At 32.0% G+C, this 25,170-nt stretch overlaps 2 protein-coding genes across 2 annotated transcripts; both read right to left on the minus strand.

Annotated features, from left to right (window-relative positions):
* Nucleotides 1–409: 409 nt before the first annotated feature.
* On the minus strand, nucleotides 410–23,597 carry LOC117920977 (probable aspartyl protease At4g16563). Its single transcript, XM_034838712.1, has 2 exons — nucleotides 22,209–23,597; nucleotides 410–623 (listed from the first exon to the last, which is right to left on the minus strand). Exon 1 carries the CDS (start codon nucleotides 23,559–23,561, stop codon nucleotides 22,209–22,211), a length of 1,353 nt encoding a protein of 450 aa, XP_034694603.1. The 5' UTR covers nucleotides 23,562–23,597; the 3' UTR covers nucleotides 410–623.
* LOC117920976 (probable aspartyl protease At4g16563) lies at nucleotides 430–2,030 on the minus strand. The gene has a single exon (XM_034838711.1). The coding sequence runs from the start codon at nucleotides 1,995–1,997 to the stop codon at nucleotides 624–626; it is 1,374 nt and encodes a 457-aa protein (XP_034694602.1). The 5' UTR covers nucleotides 1,998–2,030; the 3' UTR covers nucleotides 430–623.
* Nucleotides 23,598–25,170: the final 1,573 nt, after the last annotated feature.

Below are 25,170 nucleotides of genomic sequence, written 5' to 3' on the forward strand. Positions count from 1 at the left end.
AATCAATTTTATATTTACATTTAAAAATATTCCATAATGTATGTACTAATATTTTAATACAACAGAAGTTATATCAGTAAAAAAAGACAAAAGTAGTGTCATTTCAAATGTAAATTTCAGTTTATTAAAGTGAATATGTACTTGGTCAAAAATGGGAAATCGCAATCCAAGCATGGGAAAAAGTAGCGATTCACCTGTCAACGATGCTTGCCGAAGGTTGATTACATCGACGGTTAGTTGGTTATTGGGTGGAGTGACCACGTAGCTACGTAACACGGGTCAACAAGTGAATATGCTAATTTATTAAAAAAAAAATTCTACTAAAATTTCGGAAAGTAAAAAGTAAAAATATGTCATGAACATGATTTTAAAAAATTAATTTATAATTTTTTAATCATAAAAATAAAAATGCCATCAAAAGTGCCTAAATTTATATTTAATAGGCTTCTTTTATTTAGAAACACAAAGCCTTTCCAGTGGCCCAACGATGAAGGCATTTACGTAGTTAAGGGTAGGCGGTATTCTCCCAACCGTCATCACACTCGTACATTACTTAACCATACATGGTCCTCCTAGGTTGCTATTATTAAGACATCTACAGCCAGTGGCAGTGATGTCCTAGCCTAGCAAGTTTGTTGTCGGAAACCAAGACGCTCATTTTTGAGGTCAAACTCCACATAATGATCCACCTGCTGATAATTCCCCAGAATAATAGACGGTCCCGGAGTGAATTCCAAATTGTTGGTAGGCGAATCAGTGGTGACGGGGAAACAACCCAAGCTTGCCTCAGAAAAAACCAAAAAATAATTCATTCCTGGCACCACCATATTTGCGCCACCTGTAAATTGGTAAATTAAGTCGGGGATTTTTATGGATTTGTGGCCTGTGAAATTATAACAAGGTGTCAAACCGCTCTCGGCTTCTGCCTCAAGAGATCTCCTATACTTGGACATCTGCTTTTTCAGTTCATTTGTCACTATCTTAAAAACCGGTAGTGTCATGTAGCCGTACGTGAAACCAGAATCTATTATGACACCACCTCGGCTGTCAGATCCTGGAGTCAGATACTTGCCTGGAATCCTGAGGAGCTTGTTTCCGATCTTCATATCTTTGACACCCAAGTAGTAGTAAACCAGGTAGTCAGGAGGGTTCTTGAGAAAGGGAGCATAGGAAAGTCCTTGGGTTTCGCCATCACTGTAGTCCAAAATCAACTTGCCGCTGTTCCGGGTGTCATCGTAATCGTGCGAATTGAGACAGTAAGCAAACTTCTTCACACCCATCTGCATCGGCAACGAGAACATTGTGCGACCGAACCCCGCAAGTGCGTAAGAAGAAGTTTCACGGTCAGCGGATGTTGTACACCCAACAAGAAATTTATGAATTGTTTTCCCGGGCAAGTGGAGGTTTTCTAATAGAAAAAACCCAGATTCTGCTCCTGTGCCATACTGAAGAGTGTATTGTGGGCAAGCGTGGGAGCATTTTTTGGAATTGCCATTGCAGCGGGGGCACCCGAGGTGAACATCTGGGGAGGAAGTGTCTGCACATTTGGGATCTCTGCACCCCAAGATCTTATCAGATGACGAAAGTTCGGGATTGAAGATGGGGACCTTTTTGGGGTTTGAAAAAGAACAGTTAGTGCATGTGTAGTGAGTTGTGCACGGGGCCCATACTACATGACTTCCTGTGTCCACCTGGAAGGAGAGTTTTTGTGGAGGAGTGCCGAAGCTGAGAGGGATGGTGTGACCTCCATAATGAGGAAAAAGAGAGGTTTGTATGAGAGGGCTGGCCTTCCCATATTTCAAATGATGGGATCTGGACATGGATGCAGTGGCAAGGTGTTGGAGAAACAGCAACGGTTCGGTAGATGGGTTCTTTGTAAATGTTGGTGTTAGAGGGATGGTAATGGTGGCAGGTATGTTATTTTTGGAGGAAGATGCCAAGACAAGGAGAGAGAAGAGAGTAAAGACAGAGAAAAGCAAAGTAGTAAAAGAAGCCATAGCTGTGTAGCTTCAGAAGCGCACACCAGTGAAAGTGGTAGAGAGAGTCGTTTATATAGACAATGACAAGCGTGATTTATATGTAGTTATTTTAAAATCCATTGTCAATTTTATATGGGAGTTTCAAAGTGCAGAGAAACAAATGGAGATTTGTCTTGTAAAAAAATTAGTAAAAAGATTGTTTGTAAAATAAATACAAAAATATGAATTGTCTTTTTTTCTTTTTTTTTTTCTGGCATTGAATGTGATCCGGTCCTACCCATCTTACATTCATACCCACTGGGCCCAAGCCCACTCCTGAAATATCAAGATCGGATGGATAAAAGTCTCCCAGTCTCATTTTGGTTTCTCCCTTCAATCCTTTCCTGTGTTTTTTTTTAAAAAAAAATTGTTCTGAAGTTGTCTTGTTCTATTTTTCCAACCTTAACATTCGAAGGGTATGATATGGGTTTAATATCCGACTCCTCCTTTCCCCTTGTAATCTCAGATATCCTGTGATCGGAGGGAGTGGAGGGGCAGTATGAAATGGATTTAATTAACCAAAGATCTTATTGCCTCTTCCTTACGGAAACAGCCGCGCCTCTTGCTAGCCGAGTAAGCCACGGTTACTTACAAAAGCATATAAGACGTGGATCAGCTAATGAGAATTGCAATCATCAACGAGATGTTCGTCTTTCTGCTTTTTTTATGTTTCTTTCTTCAATCTTTTCAAACATCATGTATTGTGTGGGGGATCACAGCTGCAAATAATGTAGTTTACTGCTCCTTTTGCGGCTAAATATGTTTTCTTTAACCCTACGGGAAAAAACATATCTAAGAGTTAGATTTAGAAAAAAAGGTTTACAAGAAAAATAAAAGAAAATAAAATATAAATATTGAGAAAGTGATAAATTTGTCATGGATAATTTATGTGAAAAAATTATTATTAATTAATTGAGTATTAGAAATGATTTTTTCTTTTCCACTCAAGTTGAACTACCCCTCGTAACATAAGGCAAATTATTTGATAAAAGTTAAAATAATTATAAAGATTGATAAAGTCAAAACAAAATGAAATCAAAGAAAATAAGTTATTATTTGCTTCACAAATAATATAAATGTAGTGTGAGATGTTATTAAAAGTTCAAAAATAAGTCTCATACTAAAAATATAACAGGTGATCATTTCACTGTCCCCTCTTAATAGTCTTATTGCACTCGAATTTTAATATAATATAATGAATATTGGAAAATTGAATCACAATTTATGCATTTATTTACTTATTTTTTAATTTCCTTAAACAAAGATTTTTCAAGACTTAAAATCTTTATTTATTTCTCATTTTTATTAATTAATGTTGCATTTTTTTTGAAAAAAAAAATCTATATTATCATAATTATGGTAGACCTAAAATATCAAATAAATCTATACCTATCTAAGTCTTGGTATAATTTGCTTCCAAAATTAGCAACCACGCTTTACACTTGATATTGATAATTTTAATCACATAATCCAGTTTTAGTTGTTTAATCTAAAAATGTTTTCCAATATTTGGGTTATTTAGAGTGTGTTTGATAGTGATTTTGAAAAATGTTTTTAACATTTTTAATACTTGAAAAATAAAAATCTTTAAGTATTAGAAAAACTAAAAACACTTCCTAAAATTATTGTCAAATGTACGCTTAATATGAAAATATATGATATAAGTCACTATCAATACAAACTTGGGGCCGCATGTGTTCCCTCCCACCAAAATTGGTTTATATTATAGAATTAATTTGTTAAAAATGATGCAATACTTATCATATTTGTGAATTTAACCATTCCAATATTTTTGTTTGAAGAGTAACTATTTTTTGATGTATTTGTCCTTGATTATTTCAAATGTTTATGTATATGTTTTAAAAGAAAAAAGTATTTTTATAAGAAAAAAATGAGGGTATTTTTGTAAAAATGAGACAAAAAATGAATAAAGGGATTAAATTTCTAAAACTAGGTTTTCAATTACTCTTTTAATTAAATAACTCTTTATTATATAAGACTACACAAAAGTGGAGGAAGGGAATAGTCTCATTTAGTTACCTAGTAAATGAGGATTGATTTAATTTTTTTTTTTTAAATTAGCAAGAATAATAAGCCTATACTTGCCTCTTACTATTGCCTTAAATTTAAACTATAATTCAAACATTTTCTATTAATTTTATTGTTGATACCGTAACTAGTCCAAAAATTCAAGTTTTGATATTACGTTGAATTACCAATTTTTCTAATAAACATGCAAACTATGGAGAAGTGATTCAGGACCTCCCACCCATACCCACAAGTGGAGAAATAGCTATAGGCAATTGACAAATATGCAAATGGAGAATAAATATGTAAATTATGATAATGTGAATTGAAAGTTTTTGTTTACATTGCTTAGAAAGATGGACTTTGAGGAGAAATGGATAAAATGGATGGAATGATGCATTTTCATTGTGAAATTTTTTGTTTTAGTCTTGTGGGTAATCTTTATAAGTTGTTGACCAAGGTGTTGACTAATAGACTTCAAAAGGTAATGAACAAAGCGATTTCAAAGTTTCAAAATGTTTTTATGGAGGATAGACAGATTTTAGATGCAATATTGATTACAAATGAGGCTCAAGGTTGAAAAGCAACAAAAGTGGTGTCTTGTACAAGTTGGATATAGAAAAGGGGTATTGCCATGTGAATCGGATTTGCGGTGCTGAGAAATATGGACTCCAGGTAATTGAAGTCCCACTAACAAAAGCTAGCACAAGGGAATCATCATCCTCACTTTTTGTGGACGCAGGACTGCCTCACGAATGAAGATAAGATATCCACCTTCCCACGTTTCTTGTATCGATATTGACGTCATCTTCACGTTGACTGAAGGTACTCCATTCCTCTTCTCGAAATCTATGACTAAAAAAGGTGAGGATAAGAAGATGCAACAATGTCTATATATGGCTATAGGCTTGTAGCTGCTAAGCATGCTTGGCAAAATTTAGCCCTATTTGCCAATGGGCCTTCAGACAGAGAGATGGGTATATGTCAAAATAGGCTACAGATTTTTAATTCTTTTAGCCATGCGTTTCAGAACAATACAGAATGTGGTAGACAACATTAGTCATCAGTTTCCCATATAAATGGATGTCATCCTCACATCAATTCTTCTTGTACGTTCTTTGTGATTCCTACAATTAGAACAACATGGCATGAGTATTCATATAAATGATCAGTATGAATGGAGAATGGAATTTTGAATGAAAATAAGAGATATTCAGGTGCGGTCCCAACTAGACTAGTAGTGCTTGTATGAGTGTAGACCATTGGGGTGTCAACATCCTCACTGCTCGCTACCTCACGTGGATCACGATTGTTGGAATGCATATTTTTTGTGAGTTAGCCCTTTTAGTTACTTCTAAATTGAAGTCATTTTAAAAATAATCTTAAGATAAATTCTAAAGTCTAAAGTTGTTTTTTTAATAAAAAGTATAACATTACATTGACCCCACATCTCACTTCCAGTGGCTCACAAGCCTCCACCTGTCTTACCTTCGATGCGGTCACGGTCATCAGTTCGCGTTCTGCCTTGTTCTACTCAATATTACCCCACAAAGAATATTGGAATTTGAAAAGCACCCGAGGTGATTTAAAAATTTATTTTTAAATCTACAATATTTGGAGTAAATCTAATTGAAAGTTGTTTTTAAAGTTATTTTTTGAATTTTTTTTTCATATTTACACTGAAATTTTCTTTTTAAAAGATAATTAAAATATCCTAAATTTGAAAATAATTTTTTAAATGTTATATTTTAATAAATATTTCAGTAAAGAAAAATAATATATTTGTGAAAAAACTATAATAAACAATATATACAATAAGCAAAGTCATCAGTCAAAAATGGTCCCAAAAACAAATGCCGCATCGCGGGGCATGCCAGTTACTCCGCCCCTTAACGTTGCGAACAAAGCCAAAGAAGTTGATTATAAAGCCAACGAAGTGATTTAGTGGAGGAGCGACCACTAACAAAAGTAGAAACTACCAAAAGCACAAATGTGAATATGTGATGGTGGGGTGGTCATCTTCCTCACTATCGATGCAACGTCTCCTTCTTTTCCCTCTAGTGCTGCCCTGCTCACATAGATTATTTTCGTTCCTGGGCCATCCATTTTCCATATCAGAATAATAACCTGTCAATTCATGAAGTTGCCTACTTTTTCTCTGCTGGACATTCTAACCTAAAATAGAGAGTTGGATTTTATTTGTGGCTTTTTTTTTTCTTTTTTTTTTTAATTTTTAATTTTAATTTGGAGTCATTATTGGAGTAAGATATCCAAGCTGGATGGTCTTGTCATTATATTTTGGATGCGGATTGTCATTATATTTATATATATTACCTGTGAGGTACTTGGAACCTACACCATTTTATGTCCTATAAATCTTGTGCCCTAAAAAGCTTTAGCATATAACATATTTGTATACCAATTAAATATCATGTCATATTGCATATAGAAGACTTTATTGATCCAACTCCAACCTCGCACTCGTGTAAACATGGATATATCCAACCAATTCGACAAGGTAGAAAATTTTATTATGGGGTAAAATCATGAATCATAATAATATTAGATAGAATTTCAGATTTTAAAATCATTATTTCCGGTATCATTAAAAAAAAAAGTATTTATTAATATTAATTTATGTAATTTTTTTTATAATATGTCAAATTAAATAACATAAATACTAAGAAATATGAACAAAAAAAGCTTTTGAAATTATGGTGGCTTCACCATTAGGTTACATCATAGGTTCAAACCATCGAACTTTGGCACATAAAATGTTGTGATAGACCTAATTAGGTCACTAATTTCTTTTACATTTTATTTTCAAGATTACTAGTAAATTTAAAAATATAAAAAATGTGTCATTCTTTTTCATTTTTTATTATTTTAATAAAATTCTATTTTTATTAATATTTGATTTCAGATGCGAGGATATTAATGAGCTTTGAGTATTATATAGAATTTCAAATATTCTAATCTTAGAAATGAATGAGACTTTCCATGTATATGAACTTACATGTAAAAAGAGTTACGTCATCCTTTATCGGTATGGACGTGGCTGCCCAATTTTAAAATTCAGTGGGTTGTAATTGTCGCATTAACTATTCTTCCTTCTCATGCACCCCACAAAACAAGAAACAACATAATTTGCCTCAAGTTACAGAAGTGTGACTTTTTTTTTTCAAGATTACTAGTAAATTTAAAAATATAAAAATATGTCATTCTTTTTTCCTTTTTTATTATTTTAATAAAATTTTGTTTTTATTAATATTTGATTTCAGATGTGAGGATATTAATGAGCTTTGAATATTATATAGAATTTCAAATATATTGCGAATCCAAAAATTAAAATTGAATTATTATAATTTCCAATCAAAATTCATTATAACTCACTAGTTCGCTAATCTTAGAGATGAATGAGACTTTCCATGCATGTATACTTACATATAAAGAGAGTTACGTCATCCTTTATCGGTGTGGATGCGGCTGCCCAATTTTAAAATTCAATGGGTTGTCATTGTCACATCAATTATTCTTCCTTCTCATGCACCCCACAAAACAAGAAACAACATTTTTTTTTTGTCACATCAATTAATTGACTTTTTTTTTTCAAGATTACTAGTAAATTTAAAAATATAAAAAATATGTCATTCTTTTTCCTTTTTTTTATTATTTTAATAAAATTTTGTTTTTATTAATATTTGATTTCAGATTTGAGGATATTAATGAGCTTTGAATATTATATAGAATTTCAAATATATTGCGAATCCAAAAATTAAAATTGAATTATTGTAATTTCCAATCAAAATTCATTATAACTCACTAATTCGCTAATCTTATATATGAATGAGACTTTCCATGCATATGTACTTACATGTAAAAAGAGTTACGCCATCCTTTATCGGTGTGGACGCCGCTGCCCAATTTTAAAATTTAATGGGTTGTCATTGTCACATCAATTATTCTTCCTTCTCATGCACTCCACAAAACAAGAAACAACGTAATTTGCCTCAAGTTATGAAAGTGAGACTTTTTTTTTTTGTCACATCAATTAATTGACTTTTTTTTCTCAAGATTACTAGTAAATTTAAAAATATAAAAAATATGTCATTCTTTTTCCTTTTTTATTATTTTAATAAAATTATGTGTTTTATTAATATTTGGTTTCAAATGCGTGGATATTAATGAGCTTTGAGTATTATATAGAATTTCAATATATTGCGAATCCAAAAATTAAAATTGAATTATTGTAATTTTCAATCAAAATTCATTATATCTTACTAGTTCGCTAATCTTAGAGATGAATGAAACTTTCTATGCATATATATTTACATGTAAAAAAAGTTACGTCATCCTTTACCAGTGTGAACACGGTTGCCTAATTTTAAAATTCAATAGGTTGTTATTGTCACATTAATTATTCTTCCTTCTCATGCACCTCACAAAACAAGAAACAACATAATTTGCCTCAAGTTATGGAAGTGGGACTTTTTTTTTGTCACATCAATTAATTGACTTCTTTTTTTTTTTTTTTTTGGTGCTTTGTATTAGACAAGGTCGAAAATATCAGATAAGGATGAAAATATAGAGAGATATCGGTCATGGCCCTCCACGGAAAAAATCACCAAAATTTTAGCTATATATCGATGATGTTTAATGTCTAAAACTATTTAAGAAAATAATTTTCATATAATTACACATATTACTGTTCAATAAGAGATTAAAAATTATATATATATTGTTTTTAATAATCCAATAAGCCTAAATTCTCCAATGTAGAGTGATAAATATAAATATGAAATACTAAATTCATATTTAAGAAGAGTAGTATTTTATTTAGACATGAGATTAGAAACAGCTCCAACAATACAAACATGTACTTAATAAAAGCTGAGAAGTTTTGACAAAAAATACTATGTTTTAAATAATCTATAAAGTAAATTAAAATACAAAATAATGTCCAATTTAGTGCGTTAGGACCCTATAAGCCTTCATGTCATAAAATCGAAGTTGGTAACTATGATTTATAATTTTTTTTAAATGGTCAAAATTGTAGTCATCAACCATGAATTAACTTTAAACTTAAAATTGTAGTTGATAACTATGACTTTGACTGATTTTAAAAAATGTTCAAAACCATAGTCACCATAGTTGGTAACTATGACTTTGAACATGATTTTAAAGTTGTAGTCATCAGTTATGGTTTTGAATATATATTAAAAATTTTTAACTTTAATTTTTTAGAATCAAAATATTATATTATTTTTTCTTTTATATTTATTAAAAATATGTTAGTGGTTAATAAACTTATATAATTATTTTAAAAAATAATATATGAAATTAAATAATTGGTATTTTTAATTGAATATAAAAATATATATTTTAATTTTATTAAAACAATTGACATTATATTTAATATAAATTATGATTAGTTAATTATATTTAAATATAAATTAAATATAATAAATTATATTTATTTAAAACAAATAAATTGTGAAATCCTATTTAGAAAAAAAATATAAATTATTATATTAATTAATTATTTTTTATATATTATAATGTAAGTGATATATAATATTACATGTATATAAGTTCAATTTTAGATTAAAATTTATCATATTTTTATTTAAATATATAATAATTTATTCATAATAAAAAGTAATTAACATAATATAAAAAAAAAATGAAAAGTCAGTTCTCAATGAATGCCACATGATGGGGATGTTGGAATCCGTGTAATAATTAATAGCGAAAAATAGAAAAAAAAACGACAAAGAAGAACACTCGGCTAATTGTCTACATTCACGGAAATAGGGAAAAAAGATTTTCACTATGTTAAATTAGGGTTACATAAAAGGCTATTTATACTAACCTTTATGAATGAAAATTTAAAAAATACCCCTGAACCGCACTCTCAACTTATCGCCCCACTACAAAAAAAAGTACAAACTTGAATGACAAATGTCGTCGCTCTGCTCCTTCTACCTCGCTTCGCTCCAACATTTTGTCCATTTTTTTTCATATGTCTTTTTGCTCAAACATGAGCCACATACTACAACAATCTACACCTTTTTTGGAATTGTTTATGAATTGTTTTCCGGGAAAGTTGAGGTCTTCTAATAAAAAAGACCCAGATGATGCTCCTCCGGCATACTGAAGACGACATGGTGGGCAAGCGTGGGAGCAATTTTTGGAATTGCCATTGCAGCGGGGGCACCCGAGGTGAACATCTGGGGAAGAAGTGTTTACGCATTTGGGATTTTTGCACTCCAAGATCTTAGCTTCAGATGCGCACACTAGTGAAAGTGGTAGAGAATCGTTTATATAGACAATGACATGCGTGGTTTATATGTAGTTATTTTAAAATCCATCGTCAATTTTATATGGGAATTTCAAAGTGCAGAGAAACAAGATTTGTCTCGTAAAAAAATGATTAAAAAGATTGTTTGTTTAATAAATAAATAAAATATGATTTTTTTTCTGACATTAAATATTATCCTGTCCTACCCATCTTACGTTTATAGTAAGCCCGTGGAATTCACTTTTAATGCTGAATAAATTATTTTTTACATTGACATTTTAAAATTGAATTTATTTTTTCAAGAAGACAAGTTTCACGTTACTTTTTAGATTAGTTTCGATAGGACTTATTTTTTTTAAAATTATTATAATTATACAAAAAGCCAAATACATGGATAATAAAGTGATGAAGCAACACCACTTAGGATTAGAAGACTGCATCATCTCAATCCCATCGTTAAAAAAAAAAAAAGAAAAAGAAAAAGAAAAAGAAAAAGAAAAAAAAGAAGAAAGAAAGTAAGAACACTATTTCTAAATCGACTAGGGAAAAGTGGAAGCCACGGGCCCCACAGGGCCCAAGCCTTTATTCTATTTGATTGTTATGAACTTGTCATAACACTTACATACGAGGGTTTAACACCCGGCTCCTCCACCGGCACCGTTCCCCTTGTGATCTCAGATATCCTTTGATAGGAGAGAATGGAGGGGCAGTATGAAATGGATTTGATTGACCAAATATTTTATTAGCTCTTCCCCACGACTCCTAGCCTAGACAGCCACGGTTAAGAACGAAAGCATATAGGACGCGGATCCAGCTCACCAGAATTGCAATCATCAAAGGGAATATTTGTCTTTTTCCTTTTGTTATGTTTCTTTCTTCACCTTTTTTTTTGTTTTTAATGTATCGTGTGCAGCTGAGGGCGCATGCACCCCTCAAATTTTAAATAATAAAAATTATGTTACATTCTTTTAATAATTCTGGAAGGTTAAAAGTTAAAAAATGTAAGTTTGTCCCTTCTTATGTAAAATAAAAAATTAGATAGATATGATGTATGGATATTAAATATTTTTTAAAATTTTAGTTAATATTTATAAAATTAAATTATAAATATGTTATGTCATTTTATATATTATTTTAATCAATATAAAATTATTAATAAATAATTTAAACTAAATATATTTAAATTCACTCACTAATTATCTTTCTATATAATTCCATTTCATATATCAATAATATCCGACCAATGTTTGAAATATCAGTAAACATGGATATATCAACAATATCCAATCAATGTTTGAAATATCAGTAAATATAGATATATCGGTAAAAATTCAAAATTCAAAATTATTGTTCAATAATTATTTGGAGAAAATTATTCAAAATTCATGAAAATATTTGGAAAAACTTCAAAAATGATATAATAAATAAAAATACATATGTTAAAGTTATTTTTTTTAAGTGTAATTGATATATGTATAGTTAAAAAGAAAAATATCGGTAAGTAAGGATATGTCGGTATTAATAATTTATTATTTATTTAATCAAATTAATTTTAATTTATAAAATATTTGAACTTAATTATTTTTTTTTATTTTAGTATTTTTGAATCATTTTTAATATTTTAAAATAAAAACATTCAAAATTAAATAAAATTAAAAAAGATAAATATAAAAAATTTAAAAGTGAAGTGGTAGTAATTTTTTTAAAAAAATAGGATTAATGAGATAATGATGATACATTTAATATTAAAACTATAATTTATTTAATTCAAATTCATTCAATAATATAAAATAAATTATGATGCATATATGAATTTTTAATTATTTATATTTTTATATTTAATTATCATATAAATGATATTAAAAAAAATACTTGTTAAGAAAATTATAAAAATGGTTTTCATATATTAATTAATTAAATTTTAAAATAACATTATTTATTTTTAATAATGAACTTTAACATATTTATTATTTACATATATTAACAAAAGAGAAAATAGCTCAGTGGTCACCAAGCTTGAACCCAAGTGGGGTTTGAATCTTGGTTGTAGTAGGGCTAAAAAAAAATTGAAATTTGAGCGGGTGAGTGGGTCGAGTGTTGACCGTTGGATGGAGGGGGAAAAGGCGTAAAAAAATTAGAAATGTTTTTTTTTAAATGTCAGAAAAATCGGTGATTATTTGGCACCGCCCTCACCTAATGTGTGCGTCACCTTACACCTGATTTTTTTCGTCGATATATCTCATTGCAACCAATATTTCGATGATTTTTTATTTTTTATTTTTTATTTTTTATTTTCTTCCCAACCGATAACGATGGCTGATATCCGATTTTTCGTTGATATTTTGGTGAAAATTTTTGATATTTCAAACATGGTATCCAACTAGCATTTTATTTAGACATGGGATTGGAAACACGAGCTCCAACAATCCATACATGCATTTAATAAAAGCCCAGTTAGGCCTAGGCAGTACTCTCCCAACTGCCATCATATAATACATTATTTTCATTTTGCATGCATGCACCTTCCTAACTAGGACCCATCAGTTTGCTATTTTAATTTTTGTCACACTCACACCAACATGAGCCACGACCATGGATACTGTCACACCCCTGAATATCAACCCAATTTTTTCACTAAGTGTGCAGTGCTAAGGACCTTTCTTTAACTAACCTTTCCTTCCAGCCCTTAGAAAAGCAAAGTAACAGGCAATCACGATTACAAGAACACCCTTCCCTACTTGTATTATTCAACTCTACAAGATACAAAATTGTCTTCCAAAGTGTCTCAACATTTGGCTTGAGTCAGAATACAATGCTTAGAACCCTTAAGCATTCAAAAACAACATCCCATGCTCTGTCTCAAAGATGCATGAGGCCCTTTTAGAAGACCTAGCCTACAAGTTACAGTTTAAATTTCAAAACCAGGGAGCCTGTTGGTGGTTACGCAACTGCCACAACCGCCACAATTGCTTGCATAACCACCTAGCTAGAGACATTCCTTCAGTCTAAGGTGTCTCTTCGCACCAGTCATCTGCACCACAACCATTTACCAGTTCCTTATAGTTGAATGTTGTCCTAATCACTTACTTGTTGCCACTAGCTAGCTGCCATATGAACAAGCAACATGCACTAACCAGCTAACCAAGTGTCTGGTGCATCAGTGTGTCTTTCCCACACTGATGTATGAGCCCATGCTATGTCAAGGTGCCCATGGCCTGAGCATATGCCTAGCTCCCATTGTCAAGTCAAGCTCTACAACAACGAGCCATGACATTATGCCCATGATTGTTCTTTTCTAGTGCACAAGGCATTGCATCCTTGTGCCATGTGTAGGCATCATGGGTGCAAGTCAACTGCACGTCTAATGCCCCATCAAACCATAGCATTGCGCCTATGACTTCTCCAACTGACTCGCCGCACAAGGCTTAGGTGTCCTTGTGCTAGCACAAGGAGGAGGTAAGTCGCACCATGCCCCATGTTGTTGTGGCAATGGGGTGCACGCCACACATGTCGTGGAACCCATGTGAGCGTGCTTGAGTGTCGTCGTGTGTCCTAGGCATACCCAAGGTCGTGCCATGGTACCCCCTTAGTGCGGTCAAGGCCTTCTCTTGGTGCCTCCTTGAGTCACCTATCCTCCTCTTAAGAGCAATACGGGTCATTCTCAACATGTCTGGAGGAGACATCACACCTGCTTGGGGAGACATAATGGAATATTTAAATAATTATAAATTATATTCCAAAATAAACCTCACCCTCCAAATGCACTAGCTCCATAGCCTACATAAGCTTAGCAGGAGCTAAGTGTGCGCGCAAATGTGGCTTGGCGCGCACACGGTGCCTATCTGGTGCGTGTCTAGTGCACACATGGTGCCTGTCTGGCGCACACGCGGTGCGTGTTTGGCTCGCTCGTGGTGCGCACACGGTGCGTGTCTAGTTTACCCACGGTGTGCACGCGGTGCCTGTCTGGCTCGCCCGTGGTTCGTGTCTAGCTTGCATATGACTTCCTTATTTTAACTCCTAGGGTTTGAACCACCAAACCTCCAGGCCATCCTTGCTTTCCGTCTAGGCTCCCATTGGTGCAAGGCCTACCCATGAGGCCCTTTCCTCCAACATTGAGTCAAGAGGCTAAGGGGTTGACATATACTATATATAGATTAGCAGATCTGTTGTCAGAATCCAAGACGTTCATTTTTCAAGTCAAACTCCACAAAATAATCCACATGCTGAGAATTCCTCAGAATAATGGATGGTCCTGAAGTGAATTCCAATACATTGGTGGCATCAGTGATGATTGGAAAAAAAAAAAAATGATTGGAAGCTGGAAGACACAATAATTTTTTTCTCAGTACCACCATATGTGCTCTACTGCTAAATTGGTAAGTTAATTCAGGATTTTTATGGAGTTCTCGCCCGTAAAGTTGTAACATAGTGTCAAACCGGTGACATATGCTTCTTCAACTCAACTACAACAATATTAAAAACTGATCTTATCATGTATCCGAAGCTTGAGTCTATCATGAACCTATTTCTCCAGTCGGATCTCGAAGCCAGATACTTTTCTAGAATCTTTATAAGTTTCTCATCTAACATAGTATATAAGATAAACAGATGATAAAAACAGAGAAGAGAGAATCAATCTCTTTCTCAGTCTCTCTTATTTTATTAAGAGCAATAACCAAGAATTTTATACAGTAAGAAGAAACCAACCTTAACAACCCAACCTATTATTCAATGACATGTGGCACAAGAATATCTCTAAAAGTTTCAAAGTGTTTTTTAACACTTCCCCACAAGCTAAGTGTAGAGGAAGAGATGACGTTTAGCTTGTCACAAAGTTTACAGAATGAGGATGATGAAAAACACTTTGTGAAGATATCTGTTGTTTGATCATAAGTTGGAACATGTTGAACTGCCAAGGTTTTCTTCAAAACTTTGTCACGAACAAAGTAAAGATCAAGTTCAATGTGTTTCATTGGAGAGTGCTGAATTGGATTAGCACTTAAAGATACAGTGTTGAGATTATCACACCAAATGACTGGTGTTTGAGGTAGTTCTTTTAGTAATCCCTGCAACCACACCATTTCAGCAGTAGAATTTTCTAGGTTTTAGTACCCTGCTTCAATACTCTACTTCAATGCTAGAACAAGAGATAGTGTGTTGTTTCTTGGAGCTTCAAGTGATTAGGTTTTGTCCAAGAAATATGTAGTAACATGAGGTTGATTTCCTATCATCGGGATCAAATGCCCAATCTGCATAAGAAAAACCTTCAAGAGACAAATGTGAAGGTTTTGAAAAATAAAGACCATGATGAAGAGTGCCATTAAGATATCGAAGTATTCGTTTAACAGCTTGCTAATGAGAGTTCAATGGATTGTGCATAAACTGAGACACTTATTCGCACTATAGGATATTTGAGGTCTGGTAATAGTAGCATATATATTGTAAAGCCCCCGCAATACTCCAATAAAGCTTGGGATCTAGAATAGGTTCACCTTAATGTGTTGAGAGTCTTAAACCTCCAACCATAGGTGTTGAAAATGCCTTTGTTGTAACCATCTTGGTATTTTTAAAAATATCAGTGAGATATTTCTCTTGTGAGGGTAACATTCCTCCATTTTTAGTATGCTAAACTTTAACACCCAAAAAATAATGGAGAATGCCACGGTTCTTGAGTGAAAACTTTTGATTGAGTAGGGAAATCAATGTGGAAATTGCAAGTGAATCATTTCCGATGATAATCATATCATCAACGTAGAGTAAAAGATAAATACATGAGGTAGAAATAAACCGAATAAACAATGATTGATCAGATTTACAACTCACAAAACCAAACTGCAAGAAAGAATCCTTGAGTTTATCAAACCAAGCTCAAGGAGCTTGCCTTAATCCATAAAGGGCTTTCTAAAGCTTGCATAATAGTGTAACAAAAATTGTAGATTTCTCAAAACCAAGAGGTTGCTCTATCAAAACTGTTTCATGAATAATACCATTAAGAAATGCATTATTCACATCTAGTTAGCGAATATCTTAATTTTGAGCAAGAGCTAGTGTCAAAACTACCAGAACAGTGCTTGGTTTAATTACTGGGTAGTAGAAAGATCAAGTTCTTTCAAAGAAAAAGGGGAAATATAATCATTCTTAGTGTGAAGGGCATTAGAATGGATTGTAGGATGAATTGAGGTTAACGATGGGAGCCATAAGCTGGTATTAACATGATTAGAGATTGAAGAATATTCAGATATAGTTGTATGTTGAAGCAAAAGGAAACATGTTTTCATCAAAATGCAACATGCCTAGATATGTAGATCCTACCACTTGGATCTAAACACTTGTATCCTTTGTGTTTATGACTGTATCCAAAAAATGTACAAGGAACTAAACAAAATTGCATTTTATGAGAATTATATGGTCTCAAGTATGGAAAACATTGACAACCAAATACCTTGAAGAATGAGTAAATATAATGGATCATTATATACAGTTAGGGAATTTGAAAAAGACAATTTATGACTTTTTCCAAGTTGATAGGCATAACAAAAATGATCATTTTCATTAATTGAAAACTTCAAATTACAATTTGAAAGAACTTGTTTGACAGTAGAGAAAGTTGGGTGTCCTAATTTCCTATGCCACAAACTTAAAATCGTAGATGACTTAACATTATCATCATTAAGATTGGAAGTAGAAAGGATAGGAGAATCTAGACCACAATCTCCCATTCTATTAGATTTAAGAGACAAGACTTGGTGATCCTTAAAGCTAATGAGGGAAAAGTGATGTGAGCTAGTTGATAAAGATGGTTGAGCCTTGAATAGGTTGAACCGATATAGCCCTTCATGTAGTCTCCCTTTGAGCAAAGGTGTTCCCATTGCTAGATCCTTCACAATGCAAATAGATGGATGAAACTCAAAGAATACATTATTTTCTTTAGCAAATTGACTGACATTTATGAGATTGCGAATAATGTGGGGAACATGTAGTAGGTTAGATAATGAAAAAACTTTAGGTGAATCAGAAGAACAAAGTGAAGAAAAACCAGAATGAGCAATCATCAAACTTGCACTATTACCCACAGGGATCTTATTTCTTCTATGATACTCAGAACCAAATTCAGATTGCTATGGTCATTTGTAACATGATTTGTTGCTCTTGAATCTAGAAACTAGTTGTCATTATTGAGAAATTCCGAAGTGGTTAACATTGCAATCATCGAACCTATGTTTTTACCAACATTGTTGTTTGCAGAGACTGAATCATTTGTGAACCCACAAAAATTTGGGTCAAAACGATGGTAACATTTTTTGACAGTGTGTCCAAATTTTCCACACAACTAACATTGTGGCTTAGAACCACCATTCTATGAATGACCTTTTCCACAACCAGCATGACCCCATCATCTATTATTTTGAAATTGTTGTGCTCTCTGGTAGGATTGAGAAGCTCTCTTATTAAACCTTTGAATTCCATTGTTGAATCATTTCTGTTGATTTTGAAAAACAAGATTCATGGATGGTCGGGATCCGTCAGAGTTCATCGAATGCTACTTGATTTCACTTTCTTAAGCGAGTAGCAACCCTCATACATCTTCCAAAGAGTGAGAATCAACTCTAGAAGTAATAATTGAAACCATAGAATTGTATTCAATGCCTAGACCAACAAGAATATAAAGAATCTGATCTTCTTTCGAGATTTGATGTTTAATTGAAGCAAGAGTATCAAAATACGTTTTCATTTTGAGAAGATATTCTCTCTTTAGTAAGCCCGATTTTTTCGAACTCTAGATCTGCAATTTGTATTGTATAATCTTGGCTTTGCATAGTATTGCAAAGACTTTGTCAAGGGTTCTCTAAATATCATTAACAGTGTTGCAACCTACCATTTGTAGTAGAATACTCTCACTCATTGAAGATAGAAGCCAAGAGACAAGTAGTTGATCTTGTCTCTGCCAAGTCACATACTCAGGATTCATCGACTGCGAACTTCCATTGACACTAAATGTCATCTTAGATGGACAAATAGAGGTGTCATAAATAAAACCCCTTAAACCGAAGCCTCGAATCGCAACGAGAGCTTGTTGTTTCTAGATGAGAAAATTTTCATCTATGAGTTGTATCGTAACTAAATGACTTGAAGGACTGATGACAGGATTGAGAGAAAATGAAGAATCATATGAGGTTTCTAGTGAAGTTGCCATTGTAGAGCTCTGAGCCGAAAGCTTTATTACCATATGAGATAAACAAATGATAAAAACAGAGGATAAGAATTAAGGATAAAACGGCAAAGATGCCCATTCTCTTTCTCAGTATCTCTTATTTTATTAAGAGCATGAACCAAGAATTTTATACAACAAGAAGAACCAACCCTAACAACCCAACCTATTATTGAATGCCACGTGGCACAATAATCTTTTTAAAAGTTTCAAAATGCTTTTTAACACTTTGACACCTATGTAGTAATAAATTAATAGGAAAGTCATCTAGGTTATTGAGAAATGGAGTATAGCTAATTTCTTTGGTTTCGCCATCAAGGTAATCCGAAATCAACTCGCCGTTTTTCGGAGTGTCGTCGAAGTTGTGAGAATTGACACAGTAAGCGAACTTCTTCACACCCATCTACACTCGTGGGCTACGAGAATAGTGTGACTGAATCCCACAAGTGCAGTTGTGGTAAGGAGTGTTGGATAATCATGAATCATATAGAAACTAATTATCATATAGATAAATAACAAGACATAATTTTAAGGATAGATGATAAAACTTAACTCATTCGTAAAAAAATCAATCTAAATGATAAATATACTAAATTCTCTTACTAAATCAATTTGATAATAATAACAAAAGACTTACCTGAATTCATTGAGATATTGTACTTAGGTTTTGTCTTCTACGTTTGAAATGAGTATTGCAACCTCAAATCACTTACTGATGGGATGTGAATAATAAGTAACTTTTCTTTTCCTTTAGACCGGAGATTATAATCCTTTTATATCTCTTATTATTTTATTTTATTTATTGGTCTATCATTAATAAATAAAATGAAATTAGTCTCTGCACATTGTAAAACTCATATAGTGTATATATATATAGATGCTTTGAAGGTTTATCATTAACTCAATTGATTACATTTAATTAGGTTAAAAATAAGATAACTTAATATATAATATGTTAATATGTAGACCCACAATTACCAAAATACCCAACAAGGAGTATATGGATGATATAATTCTCCATATAAAAATTACGTACGTAAAAAGGATGGACAAAGTTTCCAAATTATTAAAACTAAGATTTACAACTAGTTTCCAAATTCTCTTTAAACGATGATGATATAATTCTTATCATGTCCATCTATTGATCATACATGTAATTCTACTTTTATTTAATAATATAATAATATTACATCATATATTTTTATATATGGTACGTTATCAATGACATAAGCAGAGTATATGTAGTACCAAGTCATTCACATCTCCTGCCCATTCTTCTTACCATTTTCTAATTCAGTGAGTGTCATTCTCACATCCATTATTTTTGTTCTGGTACAACCCATAAAACATCATCATTTTAAAAATATATATATATTTAAATTTTTATATTAATTTTTACCCATTTTTATAGGATTTTGCTATTATTGACTATGTGACTAATCAATTTCCTTCATAAAAAACACATAGTATAAAAAATCTTGTAAATTTTATATAAAATTATACCCCATACAACTATAAACCTAATAAATCCACAAATCATTTTTTTATGATGAATATTTTTCTATAAAATTATTTTTATTAAATGATTAGGAGAAGTTAATAAAAAATGAAAATAAATGAATTTTTATTCTTAAACAGTTTAAAATTTTACAATTATCCTAAATACCTCTTAAAAATGTGTCTAAACACCCCTTGCTCCCTTTCCTCTAATCTCTACTCAAAAACCATAAATGATCACATCCATGCTCAAACCATAATCTAAAAGATTAAAATCTTTTGGTACCTAGTTTTATAGAAAGCCAACATTGAGTCTATCAAATTCAAACCGCCCAAGACAAATATTAAAAGAGCACACATTGCACAAATTGTATTTATGAGAATGAGATATATGGGGGACTTTAACTTAATGTCGTCAATTTTTAAATTGATTTTAATTAATTAATTAAAACAAAAAAAAGGCTTTTATCTCTAAAGTTGGGCTAGTCAAAGTAGTTTGTTCAACCACATTCTAGGATTAGATCTTCCAGGACCTCCCATGACACAAGTTTTTTTATTCTCAAATCCAATTTTCAATAAAATACATGCTCACCTCAAATAAAGCAATGTAAATTAAACATATATATTATGACATAAAAGCTTTAGCATATACAACTTTCGATTGACCAACTCATGTAAACATGGATAGATCTGATCAATTTTCAGGATGCAAATTTTTATCATGGGATTAAAGTAGAAAAATTACAAACTTAACAATAATAATACTTCATATTTTAGAAATAATATTCCCACTATCATTCAATAAAATAAATAATTATTATTAACATTCATTTATATAACATAAATTAAAATTTTATAATGTATTAAATTAAATAACAAAAATACTAAGAAATATTAATAAAAATATTTTTGATTTTATGGTCACACCACCGTTAGATTAGACCTTATACTCAAAACCAATGAACTTTGGTGGGAAAATGCTATCATAGATTTGACTAACTTACAAACTTCTATTAAGATAGTAAGTTGTCAACTTCTTTTAGATATTATTTTTGTAAATAATTTATTTATTTATTTATATAATTGAATTTACTTATTAAAGTAAAGTTAACAACATCAAAAACATGTTATTAATATATCAAGTTCCCAAATAAATATTTATTTTATAAAATATTCAATAAAAATTTTTAAAAATCATTTTCAAATGTTATTTTAAAAAATAATTATTAAATAGGACCTAAATATCTCCTTTCAAAATGTGGCTTTCAATTCTAAAAGCATCATAGTGGAAATTTCTTACTTGACATCAATGAATAAAGAAGTAAAGATATAATAAAATTATAAATAACAAACATTGTTTTTCTAAACATCTCAAAATTTTCCATTTTTCTATTAATGCAGACCGCATGAGTAATAACTACAATAACATCAAATGAAGTATAAGTAGCACTTGACATAAGATTTATTGTTGTGTAACATCAGGATTATAAAGCGCAAATAGACTTTTAGCTCAAATAATCTTTTTAATCATATATATTAGACATATATGATAATCATAATTCTATTTTCCATTTTTATTCAAAAAAAAAAAAGAAAAATAAGAACTTTTTGCTAATTAATTATATAATAAGTAGAAAATTTTTAAATGATTTCTCAATGATGTGTCTATGAGTTGCAATAATTTTTTGATATTTATATACAAGACTCTAATTTTATTAGTTTAGTACACATGAATATGACACGAGTGGCTTATGAGTGTAATTTCTCATTTTTATTTTAAGTATAAATTATTTTTTAAAAATTATTTTAAATTTTTTTCTACTAAAATTTCGGAAATTAAAAAAGTAAAAATATATCATGAACATGATTTAAAAAATTTTAATTTATAATTTTTTAATAATAAAAAGAAAAATGCCATCGAAAGCGCTTAAATTATATTTAGTAGGCTTCTTTTATTCAGACTGGAGAGCGTAAACACAAAGCCTTTCCAGTGGTCCGACAACAAAGGCATGTACGCGTAGTTAAGGGTAGGCGGTATTCTCCCAATTGCCATCAGACTGGTACATTACTTAACCATACACGCTACTCCAAGGTTGCTATTATTAACTATTTCTGGCCAGCAGACATCTACAGCCAGTGGCAGTGATATCCTAGCCTAGCAAGTTTGTTGTCGGAAACCAAGACGCTCATTTTTGAGGTCAAACTCCACATAATGATCCACCTGCTGATAATTCCCCAGAATAATAGACGGTCCCGGAGTGAATTCCAAATTGTTGGTAGGCGAATCAGTGGTGACGGGGAAACAACCCAAGCTTGCCTCAGGAAAAAGCAAAAAATAATTCATTCCTGGCACCACCATATTTGCGCCACCTCTAAATTGGTAAATTAAGTCGGGGATTTTTATGGATTTGTGGCCTGTGAAATTATAACAAGGTGTGACACCGGTCTGGGTTTCTAGCTCAAGAGATCTCCTATACTTGAACATCTGCTTTTTCAGTTCATTTGTCACTATCTTAAAAACCGGTAGTGTCATGTAGCCGTACGCGAAACCAGAATCTATCATGACACCACCTCGGCTGTCAGATCCTGGAGTCAGATACTTGCCTGGAATCCTGAGAAGCTTGTTTCCGATCTTCATATCTTTGACACCCAAGTAGTAGTAAAACGGGTAGTCAGGAGGGTTCTTGAGAAAGGGAGCATAGGAAAGTCCTCTGGTTTCGCCATCACTGAAGTCCAAAATCAACTTACTGCTGTTCCGGGTGTCATCGTAATCGTGCGAATTGAGACAGTAAGCGAACTTCTTCACACCCATCTGCATCGGCAACGAGTACATTGTGCGACCGAACCCCGCAAGTGCGTCAGAAGTAGGTTCATGAGCAGCGGATGTTGTACACCCAACAAGAAATTTATGAATTGTTTTCCCGGGAAAGTTGAGGTTTTCTAATAGAAAAAACCCAGATGCTGATCCTGTGCCATACTGAAGACCATATTGTGGGCAAGCGTGGGAGCAATTTTTGGAATTGCCATTGCAGCGAGGGCACCCGAGGGAACATTTGGGGTTTCTGCACCCCAAGATCTTATAAGACGACGAAAGTTTGGGATTAAAGATGGGGACCTTTTTGGGGTCTGAGAAAGAACAGTTGGTGCATGTATAGTGAGTTGTACACGGGGCCCATACTACTTGACTTCCTGTGTCCACCAGGAAGGAGAGTTTTTGTGGAGGAGTGCCGAAGCTGAGAGGGATGCTGTGACCTCCATAACTATGAGGAAAAAGAGAAATTTGTGTGAGAGGGCTGGCCTTCCCATGTTTCAATTGATGGGCTCTGGACAAGGATGAAATGGCAAGGTGTTGGAGAAATAGCAAGGGTTCGGTGGATGGCTTGTTTGTAAATGTTGATGTTAGAGGGATGGTAATGGTGGCAGGTGTGTTATCTTTGGAGGAAGATGCTAAGAAAAGGAAAGAGAAGAAAGTAAAGACAGAGAAAAGCAAAGAAGTAGAAGAAGCCATGGCTGTGTAGTTTCAGACGCACACACCATGGGAAGTGGTAGAGAGAGTATTTATATAGACAATGGCATGGTTTATATGTAGTTATTCTAAAATCCATTGTCAACTTTCTTCATTTTGCAGTATGATATGGATTTGATTGAGCAAAGATTTTATTGCCTCTTCCTGACGAAGACAGCCACGACAGCCGCGGTTACCTACAAAAGCATTCCAGCTGGCGAGAATTGCAATTATCAACAGAATATTTGTCTTTTTCCTTTTATTACGTTTCTTTCTTCACTCTTTTTAAACACCATGTCTTTTGTGTGTGGTGGGGAGGGGTCACAGCTTCAAATAATGTAGTTTACTGTTCCTTTTGTGGCTGGATATGTTTTCTTTGTGAGGAGACTCTGGTTGGTGCGTCAACTCCCCTTTAACCTTATGAGAAAAATAAAATAAAAATCAAAGAGTTAGATTTCAACAGAACATTTACAAAAAAGTAAAATAAAATATCAATATTGAGAAAGTGATAAATTTGTAATAGATAATTTACATCTAAAAATTGTTATTAATTAATTGGGAATTAGGAATAATTTTTTTTCCACTTTAATGTGAACTACACCCTAAACATATAAGAGTGGACAAATTATTTGATAAAAGTTAAAATAATTATAAAAATTGATAAAATCAAAACAAAATGAAATAAAAGAAAAATAAGTTTTTATCTACTTCACAAATAGTATAAATGTTGTTATTAAAATTATTAAAAATTTTAAAATAAATCTCATACTAAAAACATAACTAATCCTTCAGCACTTAAAGGTTTTCTACGCTTCTTAATAATTTTATTGCTTTTGAATTTTAATATTATATAATGAATATTGGAAAATTGAATCACAAGTTATAAATTTTTTTTATTTTTTTTTATTTTCTTAAGCAAATATTTTTTAAGACTTAAAATCTCCGTTTATTTCTCAGTTTTATTAATTTATCTTGCATTTTTTTGAAAAAAAATATCTATATTTTCATAATTATAGCACCGACAAAGAATATCAAATAAATATGTACCTAAGCGTTTTTATAATTTGCTTCCAAAAGTAGTGATCATACAATCACATAATCTAGTTTTAGTTGTTTAATCTAAAAATATTTTCCAACATTTGGGTCCTTGAATAAAAAAATATATGGCATGGGTACTACCAATATGATATAGGCCACCATCAATATTTTATTACATAGGATACCACTGGGACCACATGTTCACCTCCACCCAAATTGGTTTATTATATAAGACAATAAAGAAGCGGAGGAAGAGAATATTCTGATTTGGTCACCTCATAAAAAGTTGATTGAAGTAGAAAATCTGAAGAAAAGTTGAAGGCAGTCCACATTTTTTTGGCACCAAGTATTCATTTTGTGGATAAAAGAAATTAACAAATTTTAAAATTAGCAAAAATGACAGGCCTATACCTACCTCTTACTAGTGCCTTAAATTTAAACTATAATTTAAATATTTTCTATTAATTTTATTATTGAAAATGTAAATAGACCAAAAATTCTAGAGATTATGTTAAATTACCAATTTTCTAAACTATCGAGAGATGGTATGGTCTAAGGACTTTCAACCCATACC

This window comes from Vitis riparia, chromosome 8 (assembly GCF_004353265.1).
Source record: "Vitis riparia cultivar Riparia Gloire de Montpellier isolate 1030 chromosome 8, EGFV_Vit.rip_1.0, whole genome shotgun sequence".
Lineage (NCBI taxonomy): Eukaryota > Viridiplantae > Streptophyta > Magnoliopsida > Vitales > Vitaceae > Vitis > Vitis riparia.

Bases quoted from the DNA above. Each gene is read 5' to 3' on its own strand.
- LOC117920976 (XM_034838711.1), bottom strand. From the start codon at position 1,997: ATGGCTTCTTTTACTACTTTGCTTTTCTCTGTCTTTACTCTCTTCTCT.
- LOC117920977 (XM_034838712.1), bottom strand. From the start codon at position 23,561: ATGGCTTCTTCTACTTCTTTGCTTTTCTCTGTCTTTACTTTCTTCTCT.